Source organism: Chelonus insularis, unplaced genomic scaffold, assembly GCF_013357705.1.
Source record: "Chelonus insularis isolate UGA/USDA-ARS -01 unplaced genomic scaffold, ASM1335770v1 contig_317_pilon, whole genome shotgun sequence".
Classification (NCBI taxonomy): domain Eukaryota; kingdom Metazoa; phylum Arthropoda; class Insecta; order Hymenoptera; family Braconidae; genus Chelonus; species Chelonus insularis.
In genome coordinates, this window is record NW_023276487.1 from 194,243 (window position 1) to 215,129 (window position 20,887).

General features: G+C 30.5%; 2 protein-coding genes across 4 annotated transcripts; one reads left to right on the top strand and one right to left on the bottom strand.

Moving 5' to 3' along the window:
* The first annotated feature begins 5,178 nt into the window (after positions 1–5,178).
* On the top strand, positions 5,179–13,841 carry ChT (choline transporter). Of its 3 annotated transcripts, none has more exons than XM_035080970.1 (7): positions 5,179–5,554; positions 5,811–6,148; positions 7,301–7,671; positions 7,769–8,073; positions 8,396–8,675; positions 10,155–10,372; positions 10,433–13,841. In XM_035080970.1, exons 3-7 carry the CDS (start codon positions 7,398–7,400, stop codon positions 11,153–11,155), a joined length of 1,800 nt encoding a protein of 599 aa, XP_034936861.1. In that variant the 5' UTR covers positions 5,179–5,554; positions 5,811–6,148; positions 7,301–7,397; the 3' UTR covers positions 11,156–13,841. The 3 variants fall into 3 exon arrangements, with proteins under 3 accessions (XP_034936861.1, XP_034936860.1, XP_034936863.1); XM_035080969.1 differs by having other exon boundaries at positions 5,825–6,148; XM_035080972.1 differs by having other exon boundaries at positions 5,191–5,301; positions 5,825–6,148.
* A 1,395-nt stretch (positions 13,842–15,236) lies between these two features.
* LOC118065599 (pro-resilin-like) lies at positions 15,237–18,894 on the bottom strand. Its single transcript, XM_035080984.1, has 5 exons — positions 18,645–18,894; positions 17,076–17,225; positions 16,460–16,978; positions 15,756–16,368; positions 15,237–15,644 (listed from the first exon to the last, which is right to left on the bottom strand). Exons 1-5 carry the CDS (start codon positions 18,724–18,726, stop codon positions 15,491–15,493), a joined length of 1,518 nt encoding a protein of 505 aa, XP_034936875.1. The 5' UTR covers positions 18,727–18,894; the 3' UTR covers positions 15,237–15,490.
* Between the last annotated feature and the right edge of the window lie 1,993 nt (positions 18,895–20,887).

Here is a 20,887-nt window from a genome sequence, read left to right on the forward strand (position 1 = left end):
ACTTATTAACGTCAACTGGATAATAATAATGAGGTATGAAACAAATAAAATTAAAAATTAAACAATGAATTTTTTTTACATTACGGCACTTTTTATTTTTAATTTATATAGTCTTTAAGTTCTTATCTTCCAGATCTAGTCGCTGTAATTCACGTACGAAAAAGCAGTTTTGAGATTAATTTAATGATTTTTGTTTTATGTTTCAAATGCACACTTATTCCTTAATTCTAATAGTTGCTTGCTTAACAATAATTTTTCATTACTTACAAGACTATTAATATTAAATATGAGAGTAAATCATATTTGCAATTAATTTTTGAACATATTTTTTAATTGAGTATCATCGTAAATGACTTTTATGATAATAAAATAAATTCCTTCCAAATGATATAAAAAGCACAAAGTAGTTGACCAACCAGATATTCGATTGGATAAAAAAAGTTTTGATGTGTTTCAAAATAATGATAATTCTAAAATGGTTGAACGTTTTGTTCAGTTTACAATTTTTAGTGTATGTTCCGTTTACATGCTATGTATTATTTTATATAACATAATTTACAGTGTTAGTTGTGAATTCTGAAACATTACCACTTATGTGTCAATTTTAGAATTAATGAACAAGCAAATAAAAAGATGCAAACACTTTATGTGTATTACAGTATGTGATGTTATTTCAGGATATAATCATTTTTTTCTGAATAAATGTTTACAACTTAAAAACAAAGAACAATAATGTAACATATGGATTAAATTTGACATAAATAAATTTAACAATAAATAATTTAAATATAAATAGCACACATTTATTTCAATGAATATAGTAACAAATTAATTAAAATTTACCAGATTTTACAGAAATTAATTTATAAGATGCTATAATAATTTGACTATCATCGAATTAGTTGAAAAAGAAGTAAGATGTCTATTTTTTGGTATCGAAATATATTCTTATCATAATAATAAACATCTGGTGACTGTTACATGAATAGAAATAGTAAAAAAAAACAATATAAACGACGAAGGCCCGAATCATTGAAAAGATATATTGGTAATCAAAAATCAATCAATATTTAGAAGTTTTGCAAGGTAATAAAAAAAACAACGACCTTTTTAATGAATTATTGATGAAGTATTTTTGAAATTTTTTTGTAGCATCTATTTGTCAATTAAATAGCTATGCTGTTTTTAAGTCAAGTATAAAAAAAACATGATTTTTAATTTAGTATTCATTTATTTTATCTCGACAAACTACTATTGACGTCGAATTAATTTTTCTAGGTCCTCTCGTGTAGATTTTGTCTATAAAAAGACGAATGTTGCTTCTAGATAAGAGTATTACACTTGTGCCTGTTGAAGACAGCATTTAATTTTATCTTTTACATACGTTTTAGAAAAAAGAAAGTTTTGAAATGTGAGTAAAAGTTTAATTACTTATAATTTAAGCTTAGTTCAATAATTTATGCATGTGATAAAATTGATCTCTTTATGTTATTTTTCTAAATCAGATTCATGTTATTAAACTTTTTTATAAAATATTTTATTTCTTAACAATTCTTCATACTCATAATAAGAATAAATCAATTATTTAAGTGCAATCAGTTATGAGAATTAAATTCTTACAAAAATAGTAGTAATTCATTTTGGAGTCAGTTTAACTCCAAAAAAATTTACATCAAAATTTATAATAAATATATTAAATGTTCTGATGCTAATATGAAACTAGTTTAAAGAGATTTTATTTGACAATAATTGATAATTTAGATTACTGCAGGAAATAAACCCTTATGATATATACTTTCGAGTATATTCAAAGATAAAGTGATTTTATTGACTTGTAACTTCATATCAAATGTATCAAACTCATTTCGATTATTAGATTGATTAAATTATAAAAAAAATATCACTGAAAAAGTAAATGAATTGAAAAAAGGTATTTACTAATAAAATCAATAACATTTTTGAAACAAATTGTTGTAAATTTTTGCTAAAATAATATTGTGTTGATAAAATATTACAATTTTTTCTTATCAGATATACTTTAAATTCGTTTTAAATAAATAATTATAGAACTGATATAACATTCAATAACTTGATGCAAATATTTTTACAAAATGCAAATTCGTTCCCCAAATAAATAAATTAAAAACCTGAATAAAAATGTAATTCTATTGTTAATCAAATATTATTAATTGAAATTTTTTGATACCAACCATATATGCACTGAATTCACTTAATAAGAAAATATAAAAGCTTTAGAAAAATGAAAGAGCTGCAGGCTGAGCTAAAGTGAAAAAGGTCAAGTATTCTAAGAATCTTGACCCAGTTCGATCCTTAAGATGTATTTCGAGGATGTAAGAAGAGTTTCATGACAGTAAAAATCAATCCAATGAATTCACCAAAAAATCTCCAGATTTATTAAGCAATTAGTTTATTCCTGCGCAAGTTTTCTTATCATGATAATTCTTCCTTTTTACCAAAATAGATAACATTAATTTAATTACGAATACACTCGCTGTGATTGTATTCTATGATCTTATTTATCTTTCCTCAATAGAACTAAATAATTTTTATTTTTAAGTAGAACTTAAAAAATTCTTTTTAATGACTATCAATATCTTATGTAAATAAATATATGCTGCATAATCATTAAGAATCACATAATAGAAAATACCTTTTAATTCTACGTTAATTAAGATCTTATTGAAGAATCTTAATACAAATACTTAAGGCCATAATTATAATGCCATGAAGATTAAATATATTTTACAAATGTTCAATTTCTGACAACTTAAATAAACAGTATTATAATTTTATGGTTGTTGAATAGATATAAAAGATATTCGTACATCGTAATTTTACTAGTTGATTGATATTCAAGTAGGCTTAATGATTTAATATCATTGCTTCTTATTTTTGTAAATTAATTCTAAATAAGAAAAATAGTTATATTTAAATTGTAATCATGAATTCATTGAAAATAATAACTAATAAACATTTAAAAATATAATTTATTAATCATTATTTTTTTCTTCTTCATTGTTTCAGATAAAAATGAAGTACTTACTGATATTATTGTGTGCCTTAGTTGTAATAACGTATGCCATACCAAGAAAAAGTATTAGAAGACATCCTAATTGTGAATATAAGAATTGCCTAGAAGGTGAAGTGAGGAATTTTACTTATCCTCCAAACTGTGCACAATATCTCGCTTGTTCAAATGGAGTTGGCACTGTTAAAGATTGCCCAAGTGGACAATTATTCAATGCTGTGAGTCTTTTTATGCTTCTTAATTAATCTTTACAAGTTGCTGCATTGTTAACAAGTTTGTTGTAAATAATAGACTAGGCAGTGATGAAACATAGATAGAATATTATATCCTATCCTTTGTTATATTTAAAACCAAGCTTTTCTGAAATAAAAGATATTTTTTTTTTGCAAATTGAAACCAATATTATGATAGTTTAAAATAATACTTTAAAGATTTACATGTGATTGAAGATTTAATTTAAATGATAATTTTAGTTAAAAAATCTTTTTTATCACAGACTACTGTTATTGTTATTAATGCAATAAAAACGGGTCCAATATATTTTTTTCTGTTTCCAAAGGGTGAATCTCAATGCGTCCTTTCATTTGGTGGAGCAGGCCAGTGTATACCCTGCGAATAAAATCAACAAATTGCAAGAATTCAGTCATACATGTAACTTGATATCTACAGTTAAAACGATGCAATTATTTACAGAAGATTATAATTATTAAAAATAATCCATACTTGTCATTGTAATACTACTTAATTAAAACCATAATATTGATATTGTATGATGGATTGTTTTAAAATAAAGAGTGTTACCATATAATTATAATTATGAAGTTCGAAAGCTGTTTTTTTGTTCAACTATTATTTGTATGTACACCTAAAAACACGATACAACAATTGAACTTCAATGAAGGACTCGACCTTTTATATCCTTTTGTGTATATGTATATCACGCCAGCAATCCAACACGCATTTCAGACGGTATCTTGATATCCCACGCACGTGCCCATTATATCATGGGTACTTCACCTGACACGTGGCAATTTTTTAGTCGATATGTGAGTGGACTTGACTCTTTGACACTGAAAATTATCATGTAATCGTTAGTACAATTTTCGAATCGGCTTACTCTGATTTATTTTAATTGGATTCGTGTTTTATTATTTATTTTTAGAAAAAAATATTTATCTCTCAAAAATTCTAGGTAGCTGATATATTTGTTTCTAAATTCAATTCAATAATAATTCACGAGAATTTCATAGTTTTTAATAAAAAAAAAATTTTACAATTGTTTCAAGTGGTGTTATTAAACTCTGTAGCATGAAAATGTCATGAGCTATTTATTTCTATTTATCGCGACATGGAATATGATTTCCCTCAAAGCACAATTGTTGATATAAATAAAATACTACAAGCTATATACAATCTATTACATTGATAAAACCACTTGGAAATAAAATAGGTAAGGTAAATGTACCAAGTGACGCTGTCCTTACTAGGGTAACCAAATAAAAATGACTTTGTTAGTGACCCTGTCTAAATATCGATATTTAATTATAAAATATTGATTATCAATACTTATTTATAATATTAACTGTAATCAATAAAAAAAAAACACCTAAATTTCATGTCTATTTGCTTCTAAATTATGTCTTATCCTATCTAACATCTTATCAACAATTCATTTCTATTTGATTTTTTAATAAACTCTTTTATTGAAGTACTTACCTTCCTATATTTATATTTAGATACTACGAAAATCGTTAATTCTCATTCTCAGAATGGAAGTTCATCCAGAATGAACCTAATTTTCTGTAAAATGGGGATGAACAGTCTCAATAAAGATACAGAGATAAAAAATAAAATGAACATGTTCTTTTTGCAAACGAGAGGTCATTGACCCTTTTTGGACCCAGCATCAAATTCCAAATGATGAATTATTTGTACGGAAGAGTGGGAAGCTTTTTTTGTGATGTTATCTATCTATCTAACCACAAGACGTCGCGACGATCGTGCTAAAACAGCGCAAGCTCAAAATACAAATATTGCAAGTCCACGCCTCCAGATAGTCGAGCTGTTCAACGAGGACCCGGTGGTGCTCTTGAGTGGGAGATTGACTCCGAGGACGCACCCCTTTGGCAGTGACGTCACGGGGTGGAAATCGATAACTACCGTGTAGTAGTTTCCCCTCTCGTGAAGGATTCTCTTTGCCACCAGACGACCCACTAAGTGCCTTCAGTGCGGGGAGGTCACCGCGACGTAAGGTACGTCGTGATCACGTCGCTCCGACGACCGGCGACGACCACAGAATTATTACGTGAAATAATAGTTTATAATTAAAATTCAAATCATTAAATAGCATTTTATAAAACGTGTGTTGAAACACTGTCAAATTTGAAGTTTGTTTAAATACTTGGTATGATGATGATAAAATTTTTCAACAAACTTGTGATTGCTCAGTGATCCCACGGTCGTCGTGGCTTCGTGATAAAATCGCTAGTTGTAACCTGCTGATCTGTAAGTCATTTTTAATCTCCATCCCTTTTTACTTGAATAATTAGTTATAAATAAGATATATGTATCAATTAACGATATATGTATATATATAGACTGCTTTGCTTAATTAACTCTTAATTACTGCCGATCCTATCAATCTTGGGTTCTGACGCGACCTTTATGAGATAGATTAGCGATATAAAGATTAATATCATATTCTGATGATGCTAGAGTTGATAAGAGTATTAACGTGAAGCGATAGCAGGTAAATTTTCAGTCGATTGCTTGCAGGAAGCATCAGAAGCAGGTCAAGCTTAAAAAATTATTAAAATAGATTGGTGTCTGATTCACCAAGAAGGGGGTTCGCGGGTTCAGCGGATCCAAAGAGTTGGGTGGAAATCAATGGCCATCAGCGCCCATGGGCGGCCTCGCGTTTAGGACAAGGAATAGCCCCTCCCAGAAGACCTCGCTACGGTGGGGTGATTGCTGCCCCCCAAATTTGAGTCCATCGGTGTCATCAGCTGTCCTTAAGGGCCGTCTTCAAGATATGCCGCCGCTGCCTGTGTGAGGTTGTCCCCCACTGTTGCGTGATTGTACCCCGCGCAGTTTACAAAGGTAATTTTCTTCCTTTATCAATCCTATACCTCCCTATTTTATAACAAAGCTCTCTCTTTGGTGGAAATTTTATTATTAGTGTTAATTGTGTCCTCATAGTTGGCCTAGAACTCGCATTCATTATCATAAGGGGATAAACCCTAGAATCAATGAATGATAAAAATATTTTTATTAAACTTCAAATATTTGAATTAAAATTATTAAGTTGTAATTTTTTTTTTTCAGTTTATAAGAAAAGCTTAAAATGATTACATTGTATCATTGAGGAATAATAATATGGCAAAATATTTTGTACAAAATTTGAATTTAAATTTATTCTTGACACTTGGGACTATTCATATAATGGTAGCTATTTCGTAAATAGAGAGACGTGAATTATGTTAGAAGTATCTGAATTTAAGATGAACTGATCGAAATTGACCTCAATCAAGTAAACTAGGTATTAAATTTCAATAAACGTTCACTTGGGGTTGCATTAATAAAGTATTCACTTGGAACATTAAGTTTTTTCTTCAATGAATGAACTCCTTGGTCAATAAATACCACTGCTATTATGTTTCTCCAACACATACTTATACTTAAAGTCATTTTAAAACATCTTTATTATCATATCTAATTTTTTTTTTTTTTTCATAGAAAGTTGTAACTTTTCTATCTCAAACTTAGAAAATTATTTTATTCCATCAAAATAAAGTTTGAAATCCTTCAAAGTCTAGAAAAGTAATAAATTTCTGGATTCATTTCTAGATTGGGTTGTTGAAGTTCGACTGTACTTTAGCTTACATCACTAGAATTTGTAAGCTGATCATCAATGACTATTTTCTTTTTTTTTTATTGATCAAAAAAACTTTTTTAATTCAAAGACATAAATAAATTGATGGTCATTAAAATATAAAATTAAAAAAAAAAACTGCATAAAAACTACCATGTATGAAAGTTGAGAGTCTTTCAAGTTCTCATGCTTCGTTACACGCCATGTTGGTTGAATTATAAATATTGATCGGGAAGTTGTTTCAAACGTTTTATTTTAAAACTGTGACTATAGTTATTTCGAAACATACTATGTTCCAACTATAGAATTAACAATAATTCTTTAATAACATGAATAATAAAACAGATAACTGAACAAAATTTTTTTTTCTTTTCGTTCAGATTTTCAAACGTTCTGCAATCAGATCGTGTACAAAACCTTCCGGATCTTCGTCTTCACGATTTGGCATTGACACCTATTGATCATACAACACCAAAAATGATAAATATCGCGGGTGTAGTATCAATTGGTCTGTTCTACGTCCTAATTTTAGGCGTAGGAATATGGGCAGCAAGAAAAAAAGAAGCGGGAAATGATTCAGAAGAAGAAGTTATGCTGGCAGGGCGTTCCATTGGTTTATTCGTGGGGATCTTCACTATGACAGCCACTTGGGTCGGTGGTGGTTACATCAACGGCACTGCTGAAATAATTTACACCAAGGGTCTAGTCTGGTGCCAAGCACCATTTGGTTATGCTCTCAGTCTAGTTTTTGGTAAATGATTTCTTCCCATCAGCATTTGATAATCAAACAATACCTCTGGCAAACTCAACTCTAGTATTTTCACAACATGTCTTTTTTGGTACACCAGGTGGAATATTCTTTGCAAACAAGATGCGTCAGCAGGGGTACATCACGATGTTGGATCCTCTCCAGGATGCATTTGGAGAGCGAATGGGTGGATTACTATTTTTACCAGCACTATGTGGTGAAGTATTCTGGGCAGCTGGAATTCTTGCAGCACTTGGTGCTACAATTGCAGTAATTATTGACATGGACCACACCCATTCGATTATATTCAGCGCCTGCATCGCAGTATTCTATACTTTATTTGGAGGACTTTATGCCGTTGCTTACACAGACGTCATTCAGTTGTTCTGCATCTTTATTGGATTGGTAACTATTGACAGACCTGACATTTATTCAATTTTTATCCATAAATCAATTTTAGATAATCCGGATTGAAAGATCTGTTCTAAAAAAAATATCATAGGAATCCTTAGGAATTCTTTAAGGCCAAAATAGTAGTAATTAAATGATCCGAAAAGTCGTGACAATATGTTCCGATTTGTTCCCCTTAGAGCGACGAAAACCTTACAAAGTCATTCACTACATTACATGTAGCTCGCGCCCTTTTCAATTTTCATACCTTTTTTTCGACTGCCATTCAAGTCCCCTTTTTGTTATGAGTTCTTACATGTCTTTCTCCTTTTCACAGTGGATGTGTATTCCCTTCGCCTGGATGAACCCTATAGTCGAGCCGTTAAGTTCAATGAATGTCGACTGGATTGGCCAAATTCCATCTGAAGAATATTGGTCTTATATAGACTATGGTCTCTTATTAGTTTTTGGTGGAATACCGTGGCAAGTGTACTTCCAACGAGTTCTGTCATCAAAGACTGCCGGCAGAGCACAACTGCTCAGCTACGTCGCCGCTGCAGGATGCATCTTGATGGCCATTCCCCCAGTCCTGATTGGTGCTATTGCCAAAGCTACTCGTAAGTGTTTATTTCTTTTGTATGAATGTTAAGGGCAAACTAGGGTCAAATATAATATTAGTTGATGATTTAAAAATAATAATGTTGTTCAGTAGAAGAGAATAGAGAAAATGCTTTCCCTTTTTACATAGAGAAAAGTGCATTGTAATCATTACTATTTTAAATGGTATACAGGTCACAGTTTCAATAGTTTTCTGAACAATTGCTTGAAAGATTGAATTGTTTCCTAGTTTTATGGCGATGAGAAGTAGATAATAGAAAGTTAATTATTTTAGGAATTTCGTGTCATGGTGGTTTAGTAATACTTACTGTGCATATTTGTTGTAAAAAAAAATAAAATAATAATTTTTTTATTAATTACATAAATGTTGCTGGAGATTGATGATATTATCAATCACTTCGAAAAAAATTCCATTTCTAAAATTTGAAATCAATAATTTATCAGGTCGAACTGACTATTAGTTGAATTAAAAAAATGCCATTGTAGTATAAAATTTTTTTATCTGCTTTTATCAATATATTTTTTGATGTTTGAATCACTGGATTATAAAAGTGAATTATTGAAAAATTGAATTAAAAAAAAATTCATGGCAAAAATGATTGCAATAACAAAATTGCTTTGAGTTAAAAAAATTCTTTTACAGTTTGAATAAATTCAACATATTTTTACTGTCAATCAAAATTTACTTACATCAAATTAAAATTAATCAGCACATATTTGATGAGATTAAAGGCATTAATCTATTTTGATAAGATTCTTTTTGCTGACAGATTTCATTAGATGTATGTCTACTGAAGTATATTCATTCCATAAAACACATTTTAAACATTTCTTCTTTCAAAGCTTTTGTAAAGTAGAATTTATCCTTGAAAATAACGACATTGAATCTTGGAATTAAAAAATCTTGTATTTAACTCCAGTTTCCCCTAAATTTCTACTTCACTTCCATCTCAATTTTTTTCCATTCGTTAAGGCACATTTTACATAAATAATTCATTTACCAACAAAAATGAAGTATTTATAAGTTATTATTCTCTGAGTTTGTTGAGCGATGAGTATCCCGTATAGCCTAGAGAGAGATTAAATTAGTCCTGGTTCACCTCCGACCCTTACAACGCTGAGGGTGAGTATTGAACTTCGCATCGTAGGCAGCTACTTGACATTTGGTGGAGCCGCTGGTGGTATTTACAATGTGAAGCGAAAAGAAAAGGATGCAACGAGGGTTGAACTTGCAAAGGGCTCCAATAGAGTGGGGTTGTAGCTTACCGCGGAATACAATACCGTGAGATCCCAACATGTGGCTTGTCTCGAGTGAGGGAGGCGTTGGTAATGCTACTCGATAGCAAACGTAAATATACAACACATCCGGAACTAATTTCAGATCTTGTATAAACATCTACATCAAGTGAAAATATTTTCGATAAAAGTTTTAGCTGTTATCATCATTAACACTATGAAAACATTCATCTCTGTTGCAGCTTGGAATGAAACTGCATATTCAGGTCCATATCCACTTGGGGAAGCTCAAACCAGTATGATTCTACCAATGGTGCTGCAGTACCTAACACCTGATTTTGTGTCATTCTTTGGTCTTGGTGCTGTGTCTGCTGCAGTCATGTCATCTGCTGATAGCAGCATCTTATCAGCCAGTTCAATGTTTGCCAGGAACATCTACAAGCTGATTTTCCGTCAAAGGGTAAGTTTTTATCAATTGTTGATCTTTCAGCAGCCTAATTAATGGCTGTGACAAATTTAGGCTTCAGAGATGGAGATAATCTGGGTGATGAGAGTAGGTATAGCCATAGTTGGTGTTTTAAGTACAATAATGGCTTTAACTATTCCATCCATCTATGGTTTATGGGCCATGTGCTCAGACTTGGTCTACGTGATCCTGTTCCCTCAGCTCCTGATGGTCGTACATTTCAAGGATTATTGCAATACTTATGGCAGCTTATCAGCATACATAATAGCACTTATGGTTAGATTATCAGGTGGCGAGTCTATGATAGGTCTTCCAGCATTGATACATTATCCAGGATTCGATGAAGTCAATCAAGTACAATTATTCCCATTCAGAACAGTAGCCATGTTGCTGTCTCTTATTACCCTTATCGGTGTGTCTTATGCGACTCAGGTGGTTTTCTTGACTGGAAGATTAGCTCCAGGTTATGACGTCTTCAGATGTGTAGTTAATATACCAGATGACGTTGAGAGGGTGGGTCCTGATCCAGTGGAAGGCGAACAAATGGCAGTTCTTGCTGCTGGAGCTGGCAGGCTTTATGGTAGTAAAGATGAATCGAACGGACGAGTCAATCCAGCGCTCGAGCCGGACTATGACATGGAACCGGACTATGGGGCAGTTGGGCCCACGGCTAACGTTGGTGGAGCTGTGATAGGTGGTGGAGGTGGGACTGCTGCTCATCCTGCACCTCATACAACTAATTCCCTTCGTCAGCCGCAGTCCAGTACTGCCTTTTAAGTTACCTGGTTCCATGATCACAAGCTGTGACCAACAATAAGTACAGTAACGCGGTCGTTTTTTATGTCTATTTTAGATTTGTTTCAACAAATCTTTTTATTTTCAGAAGTACCACTTACATAATATTTTTTTAAAGAAATATTTTATTTATTCAACTACTTCAGTACCTTTCATTTCTAAATATATTTTGATCTCTTTTCCTTCCACTCATACAAAAGTAAGTAAAGCACAATATTTAATAAAATTTATTTCTACTTTTTTATTACTAAAATAAAATGACAAATATTCAAGCCCGTAAATTTTTTCATATATTTAACTTTGAAGTAGTTTTTTTATCAAGTATTTTTAGAATAAAAAAGCTTTCTAAAAAGTTGAAAAATTGATTTGAAATTTATCTAAAAATAATAAATTTGAAGAGCAAATGTTCGAAAATGTAAGTGGTCCTTGAACTTCTCACAATAGATAATTTTTTAAGCATGTTAAATTTTTATATATACCTATTCGAAGGTAGTTCAAAATGATGCAATTAAAGTCAAAATCCAACGTACTCAAGTGTTGAATATACCTATTTAGTACTCGAGTCGTAGGATCGTGGCTTTTTCCGGTTCTCGTGACACGATGGTCCTCATCAACGTCACTATTATGGAAGATGCACATTTTTGAATGGCTTCGTTAAACTCTAAAACGTACCGCGTTGCTATTTAGGCCTAGTGATTTGGTTTGTTTTTATATTGCACAGATATTTATTAATAAATGTATATATTACAAATAAATAAACTAGTCATATATAATGTAAATTTAAATAGAATCCGAATATAAAAAATATATATGCAGTCGATCTGTTTGCCATATAATATGTTTACCTGAAAAATTACATATCATCTGACGACCCCAATAACTATTTCTTGTAATTTGAGGGTAATATTCCATGACAAACGAATTACAAAATTTAGAATTAAAAATATATTGAATCGTAAGATACGAGAGCTTTTGTATTTGCAGACTGAATGTTCTTCCCTTTGTCCAATAAATGCTTTGCACTTTTGAGGTATTGTTTAAATGTGCACATGTTAATTTATTATGACTAGTTAATGACAAATATCGTTTGTCAAAATCCAAAATCACTATCATTTTGTCATCGGATCGACTAGTGTTGCAGTTGTGTTTACAATATAGTATATTATATGATTAAAAATGTGCAAATATATACAAAGGTAAAATATATGAACAAATAAATAACTATAATTGTAAAATAGAGTATATATAAATATAAATATATTATATATATATATATATATATATTGTTGTTATACATCCATTCGTATATTGTTACTTTTAGTTGGATCATTGTGTCAATCAATCTAACAAATAATTCTCAAATGTCAATATTTATGTTTAGTTATCTATTATGTAATTTCAGATGGAAAACAAAAAATTGTATGAATCAATGTTACTAATTTAAAAGGTCCTATTTTTAAACAACTATTGTAACTATTAAATTGTTATCATGGCGTCAAGTTGTTGGTGATCTGAATGGAAGGCTTAGAGTACATAAGAAAGAAATAAGACTTTTATATTCACACGTACAGATTATTAAATATTTTTCAGTATATTTTATTGAATAAAAAAATTATATTTAATAATACACTTTATTTTATAGGTAAAATTACGTTTTTGCACAAAGAGTTATTTGATTTGGTAAGAAAATTTTATATCATGTTATTATTGAGTATTTTAGAGCTTAATTTTTTTTAAAGTTGCGTCGACTCTATTTTTTTATTTAATTTTTTTTAAAAGTATTTTAAATCAAAAATTCCCTTGCAACAAATTGTTGAATCTAATAATATTTGTAGCTTGTTGCAATAAGCAACACATATTTGTTATTTTTTTTAACAATTAATAAAAAAGAAAATGACTTATACAATTATATGATATTTGTTGAGAATCAATTAACATTTTTTCCTATCAAAAGTAATTTATAAAAACACGCTATTATTGATGCAATTTTTTAAAAAATTATGCATTACTCAATTATTAAATTACTTACCACGATAATTTAATTATTATAATTACTAAAAATAGTTAATTACCTAAAGGAAAGAATAAACTCAAACAATCTTGGTGCTGGAGAACTCAAAGTTAATAGCTCAATAAATATTGTAATTAGTAAGCAGTTAATAATCTAAGTCCTTGTAATGTCTCGATGTCATACTGAAACTTATACATATCATAAATGTGCCGATATAATTTTTTTATGTTGTTAATTAGATAATAATTATTAATAAAAGTTAATTAAAAAAAGAAAAGCTGTTGGAATAAGCAGTGGAGTAAAATGAAAAGTAGTGAATCGTTAACGAATTTAGGTAAATAAAAGTATTGAAAAAAAGAAATAATAAAAACAATTAGGAAGACGAAAAAAAAATAAGCGTAAGGTAATGAAATCTGCTTGAAAGTAGTTACTTATATTACCTTATAGTACTGAGAGCTCCTCGTGTGAAATATAAGAAAGTTGAACAAAAAAACCATGTATTATGTAGCTGTATAAACTTACATATCACACAAAGTACATATGTAATTCAAATAAATGATGTTAATAAGAATCGAAATATATTAAAACAAAAAAATAACAAATATATATTCTATAGTTAATTAATTATTAATTATAAATACGCTGTAATATAACAAATACTGGGATAAACATAAAATAAATATGATTTTATGTGTGTATTTAGATAATTATGTAGTATAATTGAACGAATGATAATAATAATTATAATTATAATAATAATAACAATGTTGATGGTAAATGTTAAAAATAAAGGGAATGTAATGACTATTTTATATTTCGTTTTATTATTCAATTTATTTGTATTAATGGATTTATTTATATTATTTTGCTTTCGTGTTCACCTGGAAGAACTTGGGTTGAGTGCTGAGTAAATGTGTGCAGTTTTAGTATTGTTTTTCGTTAAATTATATCAGAAATAGAAAGATCTTTTACTTATTCATGCGTCCCTGGTATTTGCGCCAGGCTAATCGATAAATCGACCAGACCGTCAACGTCGCTCGAGTAACCTTATCTAGTAGTTGTTTCTGTAGTTTACTAAATTTTACTATTAAAAAATTGCTTTCATGATAATTCATTATTATTCATTTTTAAATAGTTTTTTATCTCTACTTCTATTGGCTGTTTTTTATTTTATAATCCTTTGAATTTAAATTAATAAAATAAATAAAAAATTATGAATTATTTTTTTATAATGATTCTTTTAGATTTTTTATAATGGTAAAAATTATACAATAATTTATTATTATTTTGATTTAGAGTATTTTTTAATCCATTCATAATTTTGATGACCACGTCAGTAAGTCTCAGAGATTCCTGGGAGGTTTTTTTCTACTTCAAGCAAAGTTGAACAACCGGTTTCTGCATAACTTAGAAGTTAAATAGTCGCTTCTAATTAGTGAAACATAGTGAATTTGAATTGTTTGAAAAAAAAAATATCCTTGACAATGCTTCCTCGATGAAAACTTTTATTTTACCGCTGATAGAATCTCTGGGTTATTTTTAGAAGATTGGTGGAAGGAAAAAAATTGAAAAATAAATTTTAAATCAATTTTTATGGGTGGTATTTTCTGAAATATTTATTTTCTAATTTAGATCTAAGAGAGAAGTGATATAAAAATGCTGGAATGTCTTCTCCAGGTATCTAGTTACTTTTTTCGTTATTTGAATATTCAAGAAATAGAAATGAGATTCAGATAATACTTACATCGGAAGTAATTGTATGGAAAACATTGTGGATCAATATTTATGCTTTTGAACATGCTGTCAGGCAGAAAAAATAACAGACATGTTTATTTATTTAATTGAAATTCAAGTGAAAAGTTGTTTTCAGAATCGAGAAAAATGGAATATTTTACTATTTACATGGATAAATATTTATGAAGTAATTTTTTAGAAATGACTTATGGGTACTGTTAAACAATTAGTTTTAAAAAAATATCAAACAAATGAAAATTTTATTACAGCAATTTTATTAGTATAAAAAGCATTTTTACAAAATAAATAAGTTCTTAACTTTGAGATGAATACAAAAACGAATGGTTTTGATTAATTCGTATACCATAATGATATACGTAATTGAACATCAGTGTGGTTTCACATTTTTCTTGTTTTTTTTTTAATGATTAAATACTTATCAATGAATATTTATTTATATTGATTTTATGGAATATGTAGGAAATTGTATAAAAATCGTTCTTTCATGTATCGAAGCATGATGTGAAATAAATCGCATTGATCTCTTTTTAATTATCAATTAATACTTAAAGTTAGTATTGATAACCGCCGTTGCTAGCATAGCTTTGGCCACCACCGCTGGAATAACCTTGGTTGCCACCACTAGCGGGTGGACCATATTGACTGGAAGGTCTGGAAGGAGCGGAATAACCGCCGGCTGATGAACCACCGAATCCACTGCCTTGTCTATAAATCATTCAATTATATCATTAATTTCTCTCCATTTATTCTTATTTATTTTTTTCTTTCCATCTATCTTAAAGAATACTTCAATGAAATAAAAAATTCAACACTCACCCGCTGTATCCACCAGATCCACCTTGAGATGGTGCACCATATTGGGAAGAAGGTCTAGATGGGGCTCCATAAGAGCTAGAAGGAGCACCGCCAAAGCTACCACCGAAACCACCACTTGATCCACCTCCGACATTTCCTGATGGAGCACCGTAAGTGGAAGATGGTCTAGATGGTTGGAAGCTAGGAGTGGGTCTTGATGGAGCACCATAGTTTGAAGATGGTCGGTTAAATCCACCACCACTATTTCCTCCGAATGATGGAGTTCCATAAGAGGAAGATGGTCTTTGAGGAGCTCCGTACGTGCCAGATGGGGTTCCAAAATTGGTGTTTCCACCAGTGGGGGCTCCGTAGTTGGAAGAGGGTCTTTGAGGAGCTCCATAAGTTCCAGAAGGAGTTCCACCGCTAGCTCCACCTCTGTATCCACCACCAGATCCACCTTGGTTTGGTGCTCCATAAGTAGATGCAGGTCTGCCTGAACTGTAACCACCTCCGTTTCCGAAGTTAGATCCACCTCCACTTTGGTATCCAGATCCACCACCACTTTGATATCCGGATCCACCTCCGCTTTGGTATCCACCACCAGATGTTGGGGCTCCGTAGTTTGATGAAGGAACTACAGATTTTTCGATAAAATTAAATAACCATTAAATATTTTTTTTATTAAAAAGATTTTGAAGCAATTGTTTAGATAATTAATCAATTACCGTTGCTGGTTGGGGCACCGTAAGATGATGAGGGAGTATTGAAGCTACTTCCTCCAGCAGATGGCAATGCATAAGCTCCACCACTACCACCAGTAGGTGCTCCATAAGATGAAGAAGGTGCGCTAGAACCAAAACTACTTCCTCCACTGCTTGGTGCTCCATAAGAAGATGATGGTGCACTAGATCCAAAGCTGCTTCCTCCACTGCTTGGGGCTCCATAGGAAGATGATGGTGCACTTGATCCAAAGCTACTTCCTCCACTGCTTGGTGCTCCATAAGATGAAGAAGGTGCACTAGAACCAAAACTACTTCCTCCACTGCTTGGTGCTCCATAAGAAGATGATGGTGCACTTGATCCAAAGCTGCTTCCTCCACTGCTTGGTGCTCCGTAGGAAGGTGAAGGAACACTTGGGCTGAAGTTACTTACTCCAGTTGATGGAGGTCCATAGCTTGAGGGAGGTGGACCACCTGAAGTTGGAGCTCCATAGTTAGGTGATGGTGCATTTCCACTGAATCCACCTGAAGAATTAATTTAAAATATCGTTATATTTAATTTACATTTCTATGATATTAATAGTATTTTAGAAATTTTCTTATGCTAAAGAAGTCCAATTACCTCCAAAATTGCCTCCGGATGGTGGACCATATTTAGTAGCTGGTCGTCCACCAGTTGGTGCTGCATTACCACCACCGGGCCTGAAGTTAGTGCCAAGATTTGGTGTACCATAACTGGTGGATGGCGGTAAATAACTACCCGTCAGAGGTGCTAAAAAGTTGTTTTAATTTAACACAATTATTCAAATACAACTTTCACTCATTATTGCTTATTTCTACGGATTTTTGATCGTTTCTCTTTTTTTATAACACCAATTGATAATCATGTAATAAAATGATTATTGTTAAGAGATTTATTCCATTGAAATAATTGGTAAATAATGAAATCTGGTAACTTAAGGGGGAAAATAACTAAAACGTGCTGTGAGTTGATGCCATCACTTTCTTATTTCCTTTCCCCTATTCCCTCTTCTTCGCTAGTTGTGTTTATTGTCACTCTCAGCAGGTGAAAGTCCGTGGGATCATGCTCGCGTGTTTCTTTATACTTAGATGAATACGAGATGGCATTCAACGACCTTACACTTCGGCATTAATATTTTCCTCTCGTCATTGTTTCCTAAATAACCATTAGTTGTTTCAGTGATTGACGGGAGATGTAACAAATGTTTTACCACTCTATTAATTGACAGATCAAGATTATCACAGTTTATTCATGTTATTGAGCGTAAGGCTTTAAGTAATCAAACCTTGAAAGGGAGCAAATCTAAGTAGGGAATCTTAATCATTATAAGATGTTTATAATCTGTTTTATAACTGCAATATTTTTTTGACACCACTAGAATTGATGAATTAACTTAATAAGTTATAAATATTGTAACTATTTTCTCTTTATTGATTTGTGAAAACCTTTTTTAATATTTCTATCAATGGTAAAAAAATTTTGAATTAAATTATCAATCTCTCAGAATAGAAAAGTGTCATTTTATTAATAAAAGTTGTAGTAAATATTGAATAAGAGAAAATTTTCTTATGAATGAAATGTTGAACTTCAGGTTTATCTTCAAGTTAATATAATGAATTCATAAAAATGATGAATAGTTGATTAATTTTATTTCTTGAAAAATATTAAAAAAAAAAAATTATTGTTGACTTTAATTTATTTTGAATTGCAACTTTCTTAAGTTACTTAAGTTAACGGTTAAATTTAGAGAAAATTTTAAACAAATCACTAATAATGTGTGAATTATTGAAATGAAAGTTTCTTAAATCAGCCAAATCATCACTTGATGGTAAAATTTATGTATAGGATTAAATAATGCTCGTGAATAAAATGAATCTTTTAGTTCAACGACTTGGAATCAAAAAATTATTTATTCAAACAATGTTTGTAGGTCAGTCTAAAAATGAGTTGGCAATAATTTAGTATCAATTTTATTGAATTTTAAAATAAAAGTTTTCTGATAAACTGATCTAGTTTTCTAGTCGAAAAAAAATAATAAAAAATAAATTAGGAATATTTTATCTTCATCTTTAAAAGAACAATTTCAGGGTTTAGTTCTAATTTGAAACAATCCAAAAATCACAGAGAAACACCCTCAAAAATCACCTGATTAAAAAGCAGTTTATTTACCTTCAGCTAAAGTCAATGGTAAAGTAAGACTTGTAGCAATAACAGCAAGTGCCAAGTGGGCCCATTTTTTAAAAAATATCATTTTCACCACCGTTGTGATAATTCACAATACTATGAATAATCGATATTAATAATACTTAAAAAAATGAACTATCAGTATCAATAAAATACTGTCCAACGAAATAGGTATGAGTCCGCGATACTAATTTAGTTATTCACGGACCAAAGTCACGATTAGCTCTAACATGATTCAAACAACGTGGTAGCGACTTATATAGTTGACTGTCGTTTTGGAGAAAGTCATCGGAAGGTACAAGGAGGATGTGCTGTAAAGTGCTACCAAACCTAGTAGAGGTAGGGGGATTAAAGAAGAGGAACGATGGAATCTATAGTCTATACATTCGACCTCATATTAAAAAAGTAGGGGAGGAATATGCGTTTGACCCTGGCCCCAGATTTGTTCTCCATCATCTACTGATTCTGCAGTTCCTCATGTAGACATTAACCAATCTCAGTTGTCTTCTCTTTTATAAATGACTTCAATACCACTAAACAATTAAATGCTAATTTTTATTATCTAAATAAACAAAGGCTCTTTTTTTACTTGTTTAATTTAATATTGATTGATAATATTAAAAGATATGACTTGATCGTGCTGAATCAATTAGATGAGCAATTGAATGATAGTTGATGCTGATGATGGTAATGATAATAATAAGTATCATGATAATAATGATGTGGGAATATTTTTAAAAAAATGTGTCTTATTTAAATAACTTATTCTTTTATAACGTCAAGATGAAGTTGGCGGTGATATTTGTAAAGTGCCTTACAAACGATAATAAAAGACTTGGCCCAGATTTGTATTTACCATTATATTCCTCGGGTTAGGCGATTGATTGGTCATAAAAACTCATAACAATTCTGTCACGCGACTCACGAAGCGTTTAGACGTGATGTTGATGCTGAAATACAAATCCTATAAGATAGTCTTTCGACTTACGTATACCTATATTTATCTGTATGTACATCATCATAAGAATTCCGACGTTTAGATCATTGTCTAATGAGAATTTGAAACTGATGTCCATTCACTAGGCAATGATCATTTTTTTTAGCTTGAAAGGGAAATGACAGATTAGTTAAGATTCAGAATATTATGCATTCAAAAAAAAAAATTATTTTTTTTTCTATTTTTTTTGACTAGAATGTTTTTTTTAATTAAGTGATTTAATCAAGTAAAACTTTCAGTAAAAATAAATAAAAAATTGTTTAAAAAATAAATTAAATAATATTACATTAAAAATTATTGTGAAAATGAATTTTAATAAATTGCTTTTAATTACATTCGATTTTATTAATAAAAAAAATTATCTAGATTTATCTGTAATAATTTATTCTTTATTGGCATATGATTTCAAATGGCTTCAGGAGCTGTCACAAAGAGTGCCATTAAATAACAAATAATTTTATTAAAAGTCAAAGATGAGTAAAAAATGTTGAGCAGAAAAATCTTTACGTGTGTTTTTAATGACGCATTTAAATGGTTTATTGTCTCGACAGGTTTAATTGCGAGTGATAGTTGGTAGAAGCAAATGAAAAGCGAAAGTCAATGCGTCTGATGGTTGATGTTGAATGTTTGTTACGTCGAGACCCCCATTGTGAGGCCCCATCTTTGCCCCAGATAATTAATATCCGTGACCGCAGATTCTGAGATGTCGTGCCTCTATTGCTGACTGCCGTTACGGATGCTTACCTCACTTTGCTGAGCTAATTGATTTAAGGGTTTTATTATTGCAACTACATCAACATCGATTATCGAAATGTGTGGGTGGCATTACGTAAATCGCCCCGTGATGTCTCATTTTTCATTCTGATGCTTCATTGTTTTTTTATCCCTTCAATCAGTATCGGTTTTATTTATCATCACACGTCATTATAAAAAAATCATTGTGAAATAAGTAATCAAATTATTGTTATTATTAAACCATTTTTATGAACAATTATGTGCATTGGCTCAGTCAGATCATTATTAACTTTTTTTTTATTTATTCAAAAATAATAAATTTATTATTTAATGATTAATATTATCTGATTAATATCAATATAAATGAATACTACTGATTCATCTATCCAGATAATAAATTTACATAAATAAAAAGTGTTCTCGTAAAGTTATTAGATATAAAAAAAAATGCTTTTTTATATAAACTAATTTTTCAATTGCTTCAGATACAAAATAA

Bases quoted from the DNA above. Each gene is read 5' to 3' on its own strand.
- LOC118065599 (XM_035080984.1), bottom strand. From the start codon at position 18,726: ATGATATTTTTTAAAAAATGGGCCCACTTGGCACTTGCTGTTATTGCT. The intron at 16,979-17,075 runs GTAATTGGACTT...TTAATTCTTCAG, and splicing joins ATCCGGAGGCAATTTTGGAG to GTGGATTCAGTGGAAATGCA. The intron at 15,645-15,755 runs GTGAGTGTTGAA...AATGATTTATAG, and splicing joins GGATCTGGTGGATACAGCGG to ACAAGGCAGTGGATTCGGTG.
- ChT (XM_035080970.1), top strand. From the start codon at position 7,398: ATGATAAATATCGCGGGTGTAGTATCAATTGGTCTGTTCTACGTCCTA. The intron at 8,074-8,395 runs GTAACTATTGAC...TCCTTTTCACAG, and splicing joins TCTGCATCTTTATTGGATTG to TGGATGTGTATTCCCTTCGC. The intron at 8,676-10,154 runs GTAAGTGTTTAT...TCTCTGTTGCAG, and splicing joins TGCTATTGCCAAAGCTACTC to CTTGGAATGAAACTGCATAT.